The 17,526-nt window shown below is 45.1% G+C and overlaps 1 protein-coding gene across 2 annotated transcripts in view; it reads left to right on the top strand.

Annotated features, from left to right (window-relative positions):
* Nucleotides 1-17,222, top strand: part of RBX1 (ring-box 1) — a 121,712-nt gene extending 104,490 nt beyond the window's left edge. For both annotated transcript variants that reach the window (XM_033935079.1, XM_033935078.1), the window contains exon 5: nucleotides 17,008-17,222. Coding sequence is in view for 1 of the 2 variants with exons in the window: in XM_033935078.1 (XP_033790969.1) it covers nucleotides 17,008-17,020 (13 nt within the window). In the remaining variant the exon portion in view is untranslated. The remainder of the gene's footprint in view (nucleotides 1-17,007) is intronic.
* Nucleotides 17,223-17,526: the final 304 nt, after the last annotated feature.

Raw genomic sequence — 17,526 nt, 5'->3', positions numbered from 1 at the left:
TTATGCTTTACCATGACCAGTCCAAAATGCAGAAACCTTATTTCCTTATTCCCATTTGATTATTACATTGACAGCTTCAAGATAAGTTCAATATCCTAATGTATCCTTGAATAATGAGCACGCTCTGTACATGGGATATAAACTCCAACACTTCTTTCCCATCATCTTGATCTTTCCCATCATCTTCTTGAAATCCAATATAATCTGCATCTCTTCTATACCTCTTCTTTTGTTTCCTTATCATTAATCCTTACGTCTGATGCATTTAAGATATTCATTCCCTCATAACAGTGATATTTTAAAAAAATGAATATCTCTTCAATAAAGAACAGTCAAAGGAGTCTGCTATTTAAGTCTCTTTCATTGTTTTTGGTTTTTTTTGTTTTGTTTTTTTTTCCCTTCTTGTCAATTCATATCCTATATAATAAAACCCTAAGCGCGCATGTGCACTTAGGGTTTCATGTTCCCTGCCGCCGTGGTGTGTGATCCATGGCCATGTTCCAACCCGGCAGCAGGGAACATTCTGCCCACTCCCCTCCTCCCGCCCTCACTCACCATGGAAACCAGGCAAGCTCTCTCCTTGCCCGCATCCTCGGCAGGGAACACACCTCCTGCCCTCACTCGATGCTGATCCTCCTCTTAAAGAGCAGCCTGCGATGGTGGCCTGCTTTAGCAAACCTCGCAGGCTGCTCTCCAACCTCGGTAGCACGTTTCCTCTGACACACGGGATCGCGTCAGAGGGAACGTGCTACCGAGTTGGAGAGCGGCCTGTGAGGTTCGCTAAAGCCCGCCACCACAATCGCAGGCTGCTTTGAAGAGGAGCAGGCCAGAAGACGCCGGGATGGAGGGAAGGTAAGAAGCAGATCAATACCAGGGGTCAGGGGGAGAGGGAAAGGGAAAGGTGGCTGCTCAGTTCCCAGGTCCTGGTTTAGTGGATCATTGAGAAACAAAGCAGCAAAGGATCCCCAAGAGTAGGTGATAGCGCCTTACATTGCTGACTCCAGTCATCAAGTCCCTCAGGGAATGCACTCGACGGCAGTCAGACGCCCCAGCCAAGCCAGTCCCGCCACCTGAAGTGCTGCAGTTGAAAGGAGTTGCCCAGCTCGGAAGGCATCAATGTCAGCAAGGGTTCTTATCATGGAGCTGGCAATTTGTCAATGAATGCCCAAAGCACAATCGTAGTATCCAAGATAACTATCCCATTGTTATGAGTGATACAGACTTTGGCGGAGTACTGCAGAGCAAATTTTATCCCCTTGTTGTGTAAAGATAGCATAGTCTGGCACTTGGCTGCACACGACCTGATGAGAGCCAATCAACATGGCTTCAGGAAAGGGAAATCATGTTTGACGAACTTACTTCAATTTTTTGAGACCGTGAATAAACAAATTGATAGTGGAGAACTGGTGGACATAATATACTTGGACTTCCAGAAAGCATTCGACAAGGTTCCACATGAAAGACTTCTCAGGAAACTGTATGACATTTAGAGAGTTTTTCATCGAGTAGCTGCAATAGATATTTAACAAAAATGTGCATGTTATCCTCGTGCATCAGAGGGCTACTCAGCACCATGCTTGAGGCTGCCATGTTGGTCGTCTTCATGGATTTTACCTTACCAGGCCTTGTGGTCTTTATCGGCATAACTGCTGAAATGCCCTGGAGCAGTGTAAATTTGACCTCCCATTTTGATGCTGGATCAGTTATGGAGTAATTAATCAGCTTTCTGCAAACTGCCTCCGTTAACAGCACAAGTTAGAAGATTTTTTCCTAGAGAAATGAATGGAGTTTGGGTAAGAGATGTCCAGTCAGTTTGCTGCCATTACGTGAAACCCCCCCCCCCCATGAATTCTATCGTGTATCAGAGGGTGTTAGAGGAACATGTGAGACCATCTGTAAGAAAATTAAAGCTGAAGTGGAACTGGATCCTGCAGCACAGTGACCCAAAACTTACCAGTAAATCTACCAAGGACTGGCTGAAAACTAAGAAATGGAGATTCCTGGAGGGACCGAGTCAAAGCCCTAATCTTAATCCCATTGAGATGCTGTGGGGCGATTTGAAATGGGCTGTACATGTAAGAAACCCCTCAACATCTCACAGCTGAAAGAATTATGCATTGAGGAGTGGGCCAAACTTTCCCCAGACTTATGTCAGAGACTGGTAGATGGCTACAAGTAGCGTCTCATTGCAGTTATTTCAGCCAAAGGGGGTAACACTAGCTATTAGGGTGTCCTAATTTATTCCTCAGTTAGAATACACATTTTTGTAGATATTTTTTGTTTCATGAGTAAATCAAGGAAAGATTTTGTTGTTTACCTGTAATTACATCACTTTCTTTTCCAGAGATAAATTTTTTTAAAAAAATTCTTTATTCGTTTTATGATTCACAACAAGTGTACAGCAAATATTAAACAATATATAAAACAATATCACTTGAAGATCTACCATATTATACAACAAAAAAGAAATATCTCCCACCCCTCCCACATCCATATACATAAAAAAAAAATACCACATAAATATATTATGTTATCAATCCGATATATTATTAATAGAAATCCAACCCCCCCTCCTCGATCCATATGTAAAAATTAAAATTGGGAAAAGTGTAAATCATTCCTTATAATAATTTAAAAATGGTCCCCACACATCCTTAAATTTCTTATAATATCCCTTCTGAATTGCCAACGCTCTTTCCATTTTAAACACATGACATACTGAATTCCACCAAAAGCAATAGTTTAGCCTTGTACAATCTTTCCAGTTATACGTTATTTGTTGAATGGCAACCCCTGTCAATATCATTAACAGCTTATTATTATTTGCAGATATTTGAGGCTTAGCTCTCATCAGCATGCCAAATATAATTGTGTCGTATGATAATGCTACATAATTTTCCATTAATTGATTTATTTGATCCCAAATAGAAATCCAAAAATTTCTAATGAATGGACGATGAAACAACAAATGATCTAAAGTTCCAGCTTCAAGGTTACAATGCCAACATCTATTAGACCTAGAGCAATCCAATTTTTGCAAACGAAGAGGGGTCCAGAGTGCTCTATGTAACAGGAAAAACCATGTTTGCCTTATAGAAGCAGACATTGTACACTTCAACCTCCAGGACCAAATACGTGGCCATTGAGATGCATTAATTTGATGCTTAATCTCAATGCTCCAAATATCTCTAAGACCAGTTTTTGGTTTCTTATTTATATAGCCAGATAGTAATTTATACCACTGTGCAGCTTGGTGACCCAAGAAGTCTGCCTGAAAGCATAGAAAATCTAAACTAAATTGATTATTAAAAGATTTCCATTCAGGGAACCCTGCCTGAATAGCCTGCTTCAGTTTTTTTTAAAAAAGATTTGACATCGATATGTGAACATTTCTTAAGAAAGAACTGAATATTTCATGGGGTGTCCTAATTTTTTCACACGACTATATATGGTGGTTTGCAGACAACAGCGCTTCAATCTCCAGCAAATAATAGATGAATAATCCATGCTGTACTGGATTATCTCTGATGTGAGTTCTGGCAGAGGAAGGGGCTCTGGACCTGGTTGGACTCTGCCCCAAAACCCCAGGGGAAATTTCTAGAGAAATCTAGGTCTTTCCCATGGCTCTCCTTCAGCTTCTGTTTTGCTTCTCTTCCCCTGCCTGTTTCCTCCCCTTCTTTATTCTCTCTGTTTAAAAACAAGAAGAGTATTAGAGAAAAGCTAAACGTACCAGTCTGTAAGGTGAATTGGCCTTAAGGGAGTAGGGCTGTGAGGAGTAGGAGCTGACAGCATTGACAGCAAGCAGCAGCCTTGATACTCAAAAGGCATTTACAAAGTGTGCCGGTGGTGGCGGCGAACAGAATGCTAGGAATGATAAAGAAGGGGATCACAAACAGATCGGATAAGGTTATCAGGCCACTGTACTTGGTCATGGTGTGCCCTCACCTGGAGTACTGCAACCAGCACTGGTTGCCGTACATGAAAAGGGACATGGTACTACTTGAAAGGGTCCAGAGAAGGGCATCTAAGATGGTTAAGGGGCTGGAGAAAGATTAGAGAAACTGGGCCTTTTCTCCCTCAAACAGAGGAGATTGATAGGGGACATGATCAAAACATTCAAGGTACTGAAGGGAATAGACTTAGTAGATAAGGCCAGGTTGTTCACCCTCTCCAAGGTAGGGAGAACGAGAGGGCACTGTCTAAAATTGAAAGGGGATAGATTCTGTACGAACGTAAGGAAATTCTTCTTCACTCAGAGAGTGGTAGAAAACTGGAACGCTCTACTGGAGTCTGTCATAGGGGAAAACACCCTCCAGGGATTCAAAACAAAGTTAGACAAGTTCCTGCTGAACCGGAATGTACTCAGGTAGGGCAAGTCTCAGTTAGGATGCTGGTCTTTGACTAGAGGGCCGCCGCGTGAGCAGACTGCTGGACAAGATGGACCACTGGTCTGACCCAAGAGCGGCAGTTCTTATGAGTAGTGGACAGTCCTGGACAGCAAAATACACCAGGAATGATACTTAAGTTCTCCAGAAGTAGCCTCCATTGTAGTAGAGAATGACATGGGATCTCAATATCCCCATCCTGTCCCTGCAAATTCTGTCCCTGTCCCTGTCCCATTCCTGCAGGCTCTTCCTTAACTGAACAACTTCGAACTCTTATGATTTTAAAGTGTTCAAGGCTTGTGCAGATGAGGACAGAACTTGCAGAAATGGGCAGGAACAGGGACAGAGCTCACGGGAATGGAGATAAAGAGATCCTGCAGGGACAGGGAAAATTTGTCCCCATGTCATTCTGTATGTGATAGAGGTGGGCTTATGTAGATCAGTTCAGAAGGCAGTGAAGTAGTGGTGGAGTGTGCCGGGAATGTTGTTTAATTTGTTAGGCGGCAGCCTCAGTTACAGGATGGGACTTCTGTAGGCTGGGTCAGGAGCCAGCAAGAAGGTAGTGCACTAGAAAGAAATGGAATTTAATTTCCTTCTAGTGCAAAAGGCATATGAGTCTTGAATCAGTGGGTTATTCATCTTTAGTTGTGAGTTGTATGGAAGGCATCTACATTTTTTTTCTCGGCTCCGCCTCCTGCATCACAGGACTTCTCAGTTTTTCCTTCTACACACGAGTTAGAAGGTGTCTTTCTGATCTTCTCTGGATTTTGAGGCTTCTTGATTCTCAGAGGTCTCCAGCGTTTCTGAGGCAGCTCTGCCTAGGAAAACAGATTTTTGGGGAGAGAAATCTGTAGATTGGTGGGCAACCCTTTTATAGAGCACATACTTACACTTTTGGTGGCTTCATGGTTGCAAAGCTAGAGGGTATAGTTTTTGCCAATAGGCTGGGAGGTGCAGATGGGAATTTGTGTGGTCTTCTTGGATTTCAGAAATGGTGGAGAATCCCCCTCAAGCATTTTTGAAAGAGTGGTCTCTGTCCATCAAGAATGGTAATGACCCATCAATACTTCCTCATTTCTGGAGTGAGGAGCTGCACAAGCTTGAAGGTACTAAGCATAATGGAGGTTTCAGTAATCTAATCTAATCTAATCAAGTCTTCGGTTTATATACTAGGTCATCTCTCAATGGAGCTCAACTTGGGTTACAAGTAGTCAGGAGACTAGAATATACATAAAATAAGGAAAAGTAAGGATAGAAGAAATTAATTTAGTCTATCATAAAAGTAGATCTTGCAATGTTAGCAATTAGTAGATTCCACAGGTAAACTATTTAGGTATTGTGAGAACAGCAGGGTTTCTAAGGTTTTTTGAAACAATTGCAATTGGTTCTAATAGAACCAGGAAGTCCATTCCAAATCTCTGCCAACTTGAAAGCATAGGACTGACAAAGTTTCCCAACTGATTTAATTCCCTTGAAAGAGGGAAATGATAATTTGTACTTTTGTGTGGTAGAAACCTCTAGGGAGTCTCGTATTTTGCTGGGGCTGTATATGCCTATAAAATCTTGCTCAGTTCTTCAAGCCTTTAGATCTTGGATATTGTTGGATGGGTATGTTCCAGAAGCTGGTCTCGGAGGTATAACCTGGAACAAGTTGTACCTTTTGAGAGATTATGGGAACTCACGGCAGCCATTTTGTATGAGTGATTGGCACAGGGCAGGAGCGAAGCCCGCTAGACCACCAGGTAAGCTCCAGGGAGGTCTAGAATGCAGCGTTTCATTTAAAAAAAAAAATTGCAAATAATCAAATCCGCGGATACTGAAACCAAGTATACTTGGGTTTTGGCCAGGTACTGGAGACCTGGATACTGAAACCAAGTGTACTTGGGTTTTGGCCAGGTATTGGAGACCTGGATTGGCCACCGTGAGAATGGGCTGCTGGGCTTAATGGACCATTGGTCTGACCCAGTAAGATTATTCTAATGGTCTAGGCCAGGGGTGTCCAACCTTTTGGCTTCCCTGGGCTGCATTCAATGAAAAAAATTTTCTGGGGCCACACAAACACTAACACTAGCTGATGAGCTAAAAAAAAGGTTGAGCAGGTCCCAAATTTGCAATCATTAAAGGGACACTGTGGAGAGGAACTCAAAAAAGCAGTAATACTTACCCTGACGGAGTGATCCTCCACGCGCACCACTGACAGTGGGAGCAGCCATAAGCTTCGCATCCCCACTCTGATGAGCAGGAATACACGCTCCAGGTTCTCTCATTTCACTTCTATTACAGCTACAGTGAATCTTTCAGAGGTGAGCCTCATCAGAGCGGGGATGCTGAAATCAGCTGTCGGCAGCGCACGTGGAGGATCATTCAGTCAGGGTAAATATTCCTGCTTTTTTGGGCCTCTCACTTTGAGCTTAGGCTGCCTCAAAATGAACATCTCCCCTGCTGTAGCTAGTAGGGATCCCCAAGCCTCACCAACTGACAGCCACCTCCTCCCCCTCCAACTTAACAAATTCTGCAGTTGGCAACAATATTCTCCTCCCTGCCCCTCCCCCCCTTGGCTTTCATGTATGCATGAAAGCAGTGGCAGCTTGAAGATATTGCAATTGTCTGCAAAGCTTGGAGATTTTGAGTTGCCAGACTGGAGGAAGATGTCTTCAGTTGGCAGGATTTGGGAATCCCCACTAGCTCAAGTATTTATAAATTGCACTCAGGCAGGGAGAAACTTTGGTGCCCATCCACTAATTATGGGCTCCAGTCCCTCCCCCAAATCAGCTGTATATGACTACGCCACTGAATACAAAAATAATTGTGATGTACATATCCCAAAGCTAACATATTCCAGTTAATAAATTAAAAATAAAACAATTTTTTCTACCTTGTCTGGATGTTTTGTTTTTCCATCATCTTGGTCCCAGTTTCTCTTTCCAGTGTCTGCTGTCCATTTTTTTCTCCTCTTCTCTCATTCCAGTTCCTTCTTATGCCTGTCTCCAACGTATTGATTTTTCCCTTTCAGCTTTCTTAACTTTTTCTTTTCTTTTTTGCCTCTGTCCACTCAAAAATTGCCTTCTTTCTCAGCCTTCTTCTTTTTAAATGTTCAGCTACCTCTTAATTCTCCATCTTCTTTCATTCCCTAACTCTCCCATCTCACTCCTTTCCCAGCCTCCTATTTCCTGCTATCTACTCCCCATTACTACATTTCTACCACTGTACTCACTGCTCTGTCACTCATCTTGTCATCTCCCTTTTGACCTCATCCACATGGCTCACCATTTTAAGAATCCTCCTCCCTCTCTCCTCTAGTCAGGCTATAGTTCCTTGTCCCTTTCTTTCCATCTCCTAGCATCTTCTTATCCCAGCTCTCTTCCATCCTGCCCTTCTATGGGTCCATCTCTGCTCCTCTATCTCCATGGTCCAACATTTTGCTCCCATTCTTTTCTGTTTTTCTTCTTCCCTCCCTCCTTGATGCTGAATAATGAAATGGAGGGGGGGGGGGGAGGAAATAAAGAGATGCTGTATCTCTCTGCCTAACATTTCTCCCTTCCTCCCTCCCTTCAATCCCCAAATCCAACTTCTCTCCCTTCCTCCCTCCCTTCAATCCCCAAATCCAACTTCTCTCCCTTTCTCTTTCTAACCGCCCCCATTCCATCTCTCCCCCTGCCTGCCTGCCTTCCCCAGGTCCACCATTTCTCCCTTTCTCTTCCCAAAAATTCTCCCTTCAAGTATCTCTTTCCCTCTTCCTCCACACCACCCCAGGTCCAACTTCTCTCCCTTCAGACTATTGCCCACCATCTCTCTCCCCTGTTTCTGGCCATCCATCTCTCTGTCCTCTGTTACTGGCCCTATAAGCTCTCTCCCCACATCCAATCTAGCACTTCTTTTAATACCTTCCCCCTCTGTACTTAAAAATAAAAAAGTCCAGAAGGCTTCCTCGGTCCAGTATGTTCTCCCCCTTCTCTCTGCGCCCATGCATATCTACCTCACTCCCCTCCCACCACCATGTCCAATAATTCTCTCTCTCTCCCTCCTTTCTCTCTCTGCATCTCCCCATGTGCACCATCTCTTTCCCTCTCTGACACCCAATTCTCCCTTTCTGTTCTCTCTCTCACCTCAGCATCTCTTTCCCTCACTCCTTCCATTCTTCCATCTTATGGCTTATGCTCCCTCCCTCTTTCCCTTCATTCTAAGTTCATGCCCTTCCTTCCTTCCATCATTTGTCCTGTTTGTGCTCCCTCCCTCTCAAGTCCCAACACGTCCTTCTCCATGCCATCCACCCTTCTGTGCCACGGGTGTTTACATTATCCCAGGACAAGCAGGCAGCATATTCTTGACTGATGGGTGACGGCACCGACGGAGCCCCGGTATGGACAATTTTAGAGTGATTGCACTCTAAGAACTTGGAAAGTTCTAGCAGGCCACACGCGCGCGTGCCTTCCCGCCCGACGGAGGCGCGCGGTCCCCAGTTTCTTAGTTTCCGCGGAGCTAAGAAGACGCTTCCTTTTCAACGGCTGTTGAAAAGATTTTTTTCTATCGCCTTCCCGCTCGCGAAAACCCTTCAGGAAATATTATTTCTTTTTTTTCTTTTATTCTTTGTTGTTTAAAAAAAAACAACACTTTTCTTTTTTCGGTTCGCCCCGGCGGGGCCTGTTACCACCATCGAGGCCTCGGCCTTCGATTTGGCAGAAGCCGTTTTTACGTTCATGCCCCCCCAACCCGGGTTTAAGAAGTGCCAGCGGTGTGCACGGCCCATTTCTCTCAACGACCCGCACAACTGGTGCTTACAGTGTCTGGGTCCAGACCATCGAGCTTCCACCTGCACCCGCTGAGCCACATTGAAAAAACGAACCTTAAAAAACCGTCAGATTCAGCAACGGTTACTTTTCGGTGCCGATATGTCTGATCCTGTGGCATCGACACCGACATCGGCCCCGTCTCAGTCGGCACCCATCTCGTCGACACCGCACCGGCGTCGCAACCATCAGGTAAGCCGGCTAAGAAGCCTTCCCCACTGGAGCGTTCTCCGGTCTCCGTAGCAGCAAGCCCAGTCCTGCCGACCTCGAGGCGCCCGCGGAAGCGCTCCGCCCCTATTGAGGTGAGCCCCTCGACCTCGGGTTCCTCATCCTCGGGGCGTCGAGCGGCACCGCAGGTACCGCAGAAGAAAAAAGCGGTACCGGTGCCTTCGCTGGACGAGCGAATTGCTGCCGTCCTACAGGTGCAACTTAAAGAGCAGTTGCAACAGCTCTTTCCTGCTCTATTGGCACCAAACCTTCCAGTCCCAGTCCGGTCTGAGCCTCCGGGACCGACAGTGGAGCAGCCTCTATTGTCCGCGTCCACTTTGTCGGTACCGGTACATTCTGCTTCCTTGGTCTCCATGCCAGTTCTGGCACCGGAACCGAGAGCTCTACATCAGGCTGTCCAAACTTCAGCTCCGATACAGCCTTTAACATCTCCCGGTACCGCTTCTTTGAGGTCGGGCAAGTCGGTGCACAAAACCCGGCACCTTGAACCCTCCACACCGGAGTCTCGGGATCGCAGTTCCCAAATTAGGGATTCCGATCTGTGGGGTGACTCTGAAGAACCTCTTCTTTCTGAGGGTGAGTGTTCGTCTGGTGAAGAGGATCCGTCTGTCCCAGATCCCTCCTCTAAACCGGATTCTACTTCTTTTACCTCTTTCTTAAAAGAGATGTGTGAATCTCTTTCTATTCCCTTGGAGGCTGAGTCCAAAAAATCCAAAGCGTTCCTTGATGCACTGGACTTTGACCAGCCTCCAAGGGGATTTCTCAAACTGCCCCTCCACGATATCTTGAGGGAGACTTTTTATAAAAATCTGGAGACGCCTCTGACTATCCCAGGAGCTCCTCGCAAATTGGACTCCTTGTACAAAGTCATCCCCATTCGACAAACCTCAACTTCCACACGAGTCTCTTTTAGTGGAATCCACACTTAAGAAATCTGCAGGAGCTAGTGTATACGCTTGAGTCTCTCCTGGCAGAGAAGGAAAGGCCATGGATAAATTTGGCAAAAGATTATACCAAAATGCCATGTTGGCTAACAGATCAGGGAATTATGCTTTTCATTTTTCCTTTTACTTAAAGCATCTCATTCACGATCTCTCTGCTTTTGAGAAGTACCTCCCTGACCGCAAGAGATCTGCTTTTCGCCAATGTTCTTCCTCTCTTCTCCAGCTTAGGAAGTTCCTGGTCCGCTCGATCTACGATACATTCGAATTGACCTCCAGAGCCACAGCCATGTCTGTTGCCATGCGTCGTCTGGCATGGCTCAGAGTATCAGAGCTTGATGTTAACCATCAGGATCGCCTGGCTAATGCTCCATGCCTAGGCGATGAGCTTTTTGGAGAATCCATGGACTCCACAACACAAAAATTATCTGCCCATGAAACTCGCTGGGATACACTTCTAAAAACCAAAAAGAAGACTCCACCTACCCGGCCTTTTCGGCAGCAATCGGCCTACCAACGCCGCTTCGTGGCTCGTCCTTTGCCACCAGCTCCCCAACAGCCTAGACGTCAGCGCCAACAGCAACGGCAAACTCCTAGGCCAGCACAGCAGCAACAGGTGAAGCCTCCTCCACCGCAGAAGTCTACCCAACCCTTTTGACTTCGTTCTCCAGGGCATAGCCAGTGTTCTACCATCTGCCCCCCTTCCCCAACCCATAGGAGGCCGTCTTACTTTCTTCATCAGCCGTTGGGAAATTATCACCTCGGATCAGTGGGTCCTCAATATCATCCGCCACGGCTACACTCTCAACTTTCAGACGCTTCCCGCCCAAAGTCTGCCAAGAGAGTCTGCTTTGAACACTCCTCAGTCTTCCCTCCTTCTTCAGGAGGTTCAATTCTTCCTCCTTCTGAACGCCATAGAGGAAGTTCCTCTAGATCAAAAGGGGCAGGGATTCTACTCCCGTTATTTTCTAGTTCCCAAAAAAACAGGAGATCTCAGACCCATTTTAAATCTTCACGATCTCAACAAATGCTTGGTCAACAAAAAATTCAGAATGCTTTCTCTGGCCACTCTTTACCCTCTTCTCAATTAGGGCGACTGGCTATGCTCCCTCAATCTCAAAGAGGCATACACTCACATACCGGTCAATCTGGCCTCCAGACAGTACCTCCGGTTCATGATCAATCACTGTCATTACCAGTACAAGGTCCTACCCTTCGGCCTTGCCTCCTCTCCCAGAGTGTTCACCAAATGTCTCATTGTGGTGGCTGCTTTTCTACGCTCGCATCATCTTCAGGTCTTTCCTTACCTGGACGACTGGTTAATCAAAGCCACTTCCTCTCAGGCAGTGCTCCTGGCCACCAACCAGACCATCCTTTTTCTACGACTTCTGGGGTTCGAGATCAATCTACCCAAATCACATCTCATCCCTACTCAGAGACTTCAGTTCATAGGAGCGGTTCTGGACACAGTCCTTATGAGAGCATTCCTGCCATCCAACCGTCTTCAAACTCTTCAATCTCTATGCCAGCAGGTGCTTCCACTACACTCCATCTCTGCCAAGCACATGATGATACTCTTGGGTCACATGGCCTCGACAGTTCATGTCACCCCCTTCGCACGTCTTCACCTGTGCACTCCTCAATGGACCCTAGCTACCCAGTGGTCCCAAGCGACGGATCCTTGCTCACGACACATATCTGTGACGACATCTCTTCGTCAATCTCTTCAATGGTGGTTGATATCTTCAAATCTCTCCAGAGATCTTCTGTTCCATCTACCTCCTCATCAACTAGCCATCACCACAGACGCCTCCCCTTATGCATGGGGAGCTCACTTGAACGAGTTTCAAACTCAGGGCCTTTGGACGGCTCAGGAGAAGAAACATCACATCAATTTCTTGGAACTCTGGGCGATGTTTTATGCCCTCAAGGCTTTCCAACATCTTCTCTTTCCTCAAGTCCTTCTACTTTGCACAGACAATCAAGTTGCAATGTACTACATCAACAAAAAGGGTGGGACAGGCTCTCGCCTTCTGTGTCAAGAAGCCCAAAAGATTTGGTCTTGGGCGACAGATCACCAATTATTCCTGAAAGCTATCTACCTTCAAGGAGAGCAGAATTCCTTAGTGGACAATCTCAGCAGAATTCTCCAGCCCCACGAATGGACTCTCGATCCTTTGACTCTCCGGTCCATTTTCGCTCAGTGGGGCACTCCTCAGATCGACCTCTTTGCAGCTCCTCACAATCATCAGCTGCCCCTCTTCTGCTCCAGACTCTATTCTCCTCACCGTCTGGCAGCGGATGCATTCCTTCTGGATTGGTCCAATCTGTTCCTGTATGCTTTCCCTCCTCTGCCTCTCATGTTACGAACCTTGTTCAAGCTCAAGAGGGAACAAGCCACCATGATTCTCATTGCTCCACGGTGGCCCAGGCAACATTGCTTCTCCCTTCTACTTCAACTCAGTTCCAGGGAGCCTATTCTTCTTCCACTGTCTCCTTCTCTGCTTATACAGCATCAGGAGACCCTTCTGCATCCCAACCTCCAGTCTCTGCACCTGACAGCTTGGTTTCTCTCGGGCTGACTTCAACTGATCCTCTTCTATCTCAGCCCGTTCGTTCTATTCTGGATGCTTCCAGGAAACCGGCCACTCTGCAATGTTACCATCAGAAGTGGACACGGTTTTCTTCTTGGTGTCTTCTTCATCATCATGATCCCACTTTTCTTGCAGTGGAGACCTTGTTAGACTATCTTCTTTCTTTGTCTGACTCTGGGCTCAAGTCTACTTCCATCAGAGTACTCCATCTGGGCTCAAGTCTACTTCCACCTCAGTGCTATTGCTGCTTTTCATGAGCCGGTTCATGGGAAACTTCTCTCAGCTCATCCCTTGGTTTCCAGATTCATGCGGAGTCTTTTCAATGTGAAACCACCTCTTAAGGCTCCTCCTGTAGTCTGGGATCTCAATGTGGTTCTCTCCGCCTTAATGAAGCCTCCGTTTGAACCTTTGGCTACAGCTCCTTTCAAGTTCCTTACTTGGAAAGTGCACTTCCTTATTGCTCTTACCTCTGCCAGGAGGGTCAGTGAGCTACATGCACTAGTTGCGGATCCACCTTTTACAGTCTTTCATCATGACAAGGTGGTTCTGCGTACACATCCAAAGTTTCTCCCTAAGGTTGTCTCTGAATTCCATCTCAACCAATCCATTGTTCTGCCTGTCTTCTTTCCGAAACCTCACTCTCATTCTGGAGAACAGGCTCTGCATACTTTGGACTGTAAGCAGGCTTTAGCTTGCTATTTAGACCGTACTAAGCCCCACAGATCATCTCCACAACTCTTTCTGTCCTTTGATCCGAATAAATTGGGACGTCCTGTTTCTAAACGTACGTTGTCAAATTGGCTTGCAACGTGCATTTCATTCTGTTATGCTCAGTCCAGACTGACACTGGAAGATTCTGTCACGGCCCATAGAGTTCAAGCTATGGCAGCATCTGTGGCTTTCCTCCGTTCCACTCCTATTGAGGAAATCTGCAAGGCTGCTACTTGGTCCTCAGTTCATACTTTTACATCTCATTATTGTCTGGATGCATTCTCCAGACGGGATGGACACTTCGACCAATCTGTTTTGCAAAATTTGTTTTCCTAATGGCCAACCTTCCCTCCATCCCTCTTTTTGTTAGCTTGGAGATCACCCATACCGTAACAGGTGTTATCCAGGGACAGCAGGCAGATATTCTTGCGTCCCACCCATCTCCCCGGGTTGGCTTCTTAGCTGGCTTATCCTAACTGGGGACCGCGCGCCTCCGTCGGGCGGGAAGGCACTCGCGCGAGCGCGGTGCAGCCTGCTAGAACTTTCCAAGTTCTTAGAGTGCAATCACTCTAAAATTGTCCGTACCGGGGCTCTGTCGGTACCGTCACCCATCAGTCAAGAATATCTGCCTGCTGTCCCTGGATAACACCTGTTACGGTAAGTAATTGTGCTTTCTTGCCGGCTCCCTCCTCCGTCTAACTGCAGTGTTTGCTGTAAGCCGCGGGCAGCAGCTCCTATATGCCTCCCGCAGCTGATCTGGAAGCCTTCTCTCTGACGTCGCGACTTCAGAGGGAACACTTCCAGGTCAGCTGCAGGAGGCATGTAGGAGCCGTTGCCCGCGGCTTTCAGCAAACATTGCAGCAAGACGGAGGAGGGAGCCGGCAAGAATGTAAACACCCGGGGACAGCAGAGGAAAACGCTGCATCGCCCTTGAGTGGGGCCACATGGAATACCTCACAGGGCTGCGGGTTGGACACCCCTGGTCTAGGCAATTGAGTAGCAGCCAGTTGGGGTTTTAAGGTATCCCTAATGAATATGCATGAGGCAGATTTGCTTATAATAGAGGTGACAGGCATGCAAATCTGCTGCTTCAGCTTCTTCCTGTGAGTGATCTTGTGAATGAGTGGATGAGGAACATGTAAAGCCCTCTCGTGGCTCTGCAACAAAATAAGGAGTGTTTATGATAAGAGAAACTGGGATACCCCTGTCTGCTCCAGCTCCTGAAGACACTATAATAGCGAAACACAGCTTTGTGTCAGGCTTGGCTATGTATTATTCCTGGAAGCTAAGATTGAATTTTGGATTTCAATGAGATTCAATCGTCAAACACAGTTTATCAATGAGTCATATGACTGGATTTCTTATGGAGAGTTCCAATCGGTTGTATTATTGGTAATTGATAATGGACATTGAATATTAACACTATGAACATTGGGTTAATGGGTTTTGAGGGTTGCCAAGTGATGTATTTATGAATGTATTGATGTTATGAGAAGAAAATTTATATTTGTATTACAATTAAACTATATTGTGATTAAAGATTAGGCAATAGCTTCTTCATGTGTTGAATGCATATTCATTAGGAATTTCTAGAAAACCCAATTGGCTGTGGGCCCCCCAGGACAGGTTTAAGAACAACTGGCCTAGACTTACGAGTTTATACTTTTTGTTTTCTTTTCCCTAAATCTGCCCTTATTACCACCCAGGTTTTAAGCTCCTAAAATTTAAATCTGTGAAAGTGAGTATGCATTTAAGAACTCAGCCAAGGTATATGTTCAGAGAGATCAATTTAGGAGCATAATTCTCAAAAGTTAGCATAAATGCTTTGGATTATTGGGCCTGTTATTGATAACTAATAAACAGTTTTAAAGCCAGGGTAATAGGGTGTTTTATGTTTGTTTCTTTTTTAGATTCTTGACATACGAGGGCGAATCAAAAATTAAAGGCAATTGTTAAATTATGCGATAACTGGAACAGAGCTAGCAAAGTGCAACATATGTACTCGTACATTGCCTGTTGAATAGTTTGTCCATGCACAAAGCAATGCTCAGCCTTTAGCTGTGTGGCAGCCATGAGGTCAGAAACATGAATGCTCCATTGCAAGATTGCACCATTGAAGAACAATGTGCAGTAGTGCACTTTCTTTGGATAGAGGGAGTGAAACCTGTGGGAATTCACCATCTGATATTGACTCAATATGGACATAGCACCATGAATCAACAAAAGGTTTGAGTGGGTAAAAAGGTTTAAAGCAGGAAGAACAGGTATAATTGACAAAAGGTCATTCTGGTCACCTATCAACATCACGCACACAAGAGACATGAACAGGGCAGATGCTTTGATTAGAGAGGACCAACAGATAACGGTGTCTCAGTTGGCTGCAGATTTGCATATCGGGTATGGATCTGCATTTGCCATAATGCATGATGACTTGGGGTACAGGAAAGTCTGCATATGATGGGTTCCCAAACAGCTTGCTGATCTACACAAGCAACAGTGTAGGTTACAACCCAGTTCTGAGATGGTATGAAGAAGATCCAAGAATTCTGGAGAGAATTGTGACTGGAGACTGAGACATGGGTGCATCACAGCAACCTGGGGAGGAAAAGATAAAGCATGATGAAGTAAAGGAAGTTGTGCTGAAAACCTTTTTCTCTGCAGGAAAGCAAAAACTAGTTGTACGATACAACAAATGTGTCATCTTGCCTGGGGACTATGTGGAAAAGTGATATGTTCAATTGCTCACAGTCAATTCTATTAAAGCAATTAAATGTATTTTGCCTTTACTTTTTAATTTACCCTCATACTATCTTTCTGTAAATTAGCCAAAGTAGTTTATACCATATATTACATAAAGGTCCTTAGGAGAGTGAGTGACTTGCCCAGTGTCATAGGGAGCTGTAGTAGGAATTGAACCAGGTTCCTCTGGTTCTCAGCCCACTGCACTAATAATTAGGCTACTCCTCCACTCAACTATTCTTTTTTTTTTTTTTTTTGTCAAATTCATGATACAGTATACTAAAAAATAAGTCTCATTTCATCTTGTAGCAAATAAAGAAACTGTTTAAATCGTGCAACTATGTGTGCTTAAACAATTATAAGGAGTGTATATATTGTAGAATGAGAATAAAATATTCTGGCATTTCAGATGGAGTTGTACCACTGAGGTCACTATAAGAGTATAGCTGGATTTCTGGTTTGGTTTCATTGTCTAACCACATTTTCAGAGTTAACTGATCTGTAGCTGCAGATACAATATTTCCATGCTTGCCACTTTTTGTGATATGATCTTCTGCCTTCAATTTTCTAAACTGGATGAATCGTTACTCTTACAAAAATTTTAATGTTTTTTCTTCTACAGGTATGGACACTAAAGACTCCTTTGGAAGCACATTTAGCTTAAGTTATGGCTGTACTCTATCTGGACAGTGGGAGAAAGAAGAACCTTACAGGATTTTTCTGCAAAGCATCATTGTTTGGGGGTTTTCCCCTCCCCTTTTTGAGCTTATTTTGATTTTGTAAATGCAAGTCATGTGATCCCCCCCCTGTTTAAGTAAAGTGTTAGTCTGCTCTAAACTTTTGACTTGTGTGTGTTCTTCCTTACTTAGGTTGAGCTTCTTTCTGTAGTAAAATGTGTTTTTTTGCTATGCTTTTCTCTAAACAGCCTAGTAATCTCTGTTTTGTTTTGCTTTGTGTTTTTCCTCTCTTGACCCAACATTTTCTTTTTGGGCTCCCAACTTGATCTGAACCATTCTTTCACTGGATTTGGTACTGTGAACCTCTTCTGGGAAATAGCTGTTCAAATTGAGTAATCTAATCTAAGGTACTCTGCCAAGAGCTGCAGTCCATGGTGCTCTCCAAAACCTAGCTAAAATAGATC

This window comes from Geotrypetes seraphini, chromosome 2 (assembly GCF_902459505.1).
Source record: "Geotrypetes seraphini chromosome 2, aGeoSer1.1, whole genome shotgun sequence".
NCBI classification, from domain to species: Eukaryota; Metazoa; Chordata; class Amphibia; order Gymnophiona; family Dermophiidae; genus Geotrypetes; species Geotrypetes seraphini.
This window is presented reverse-complemented; position numbering and strand designations above follow the sequence as displayed.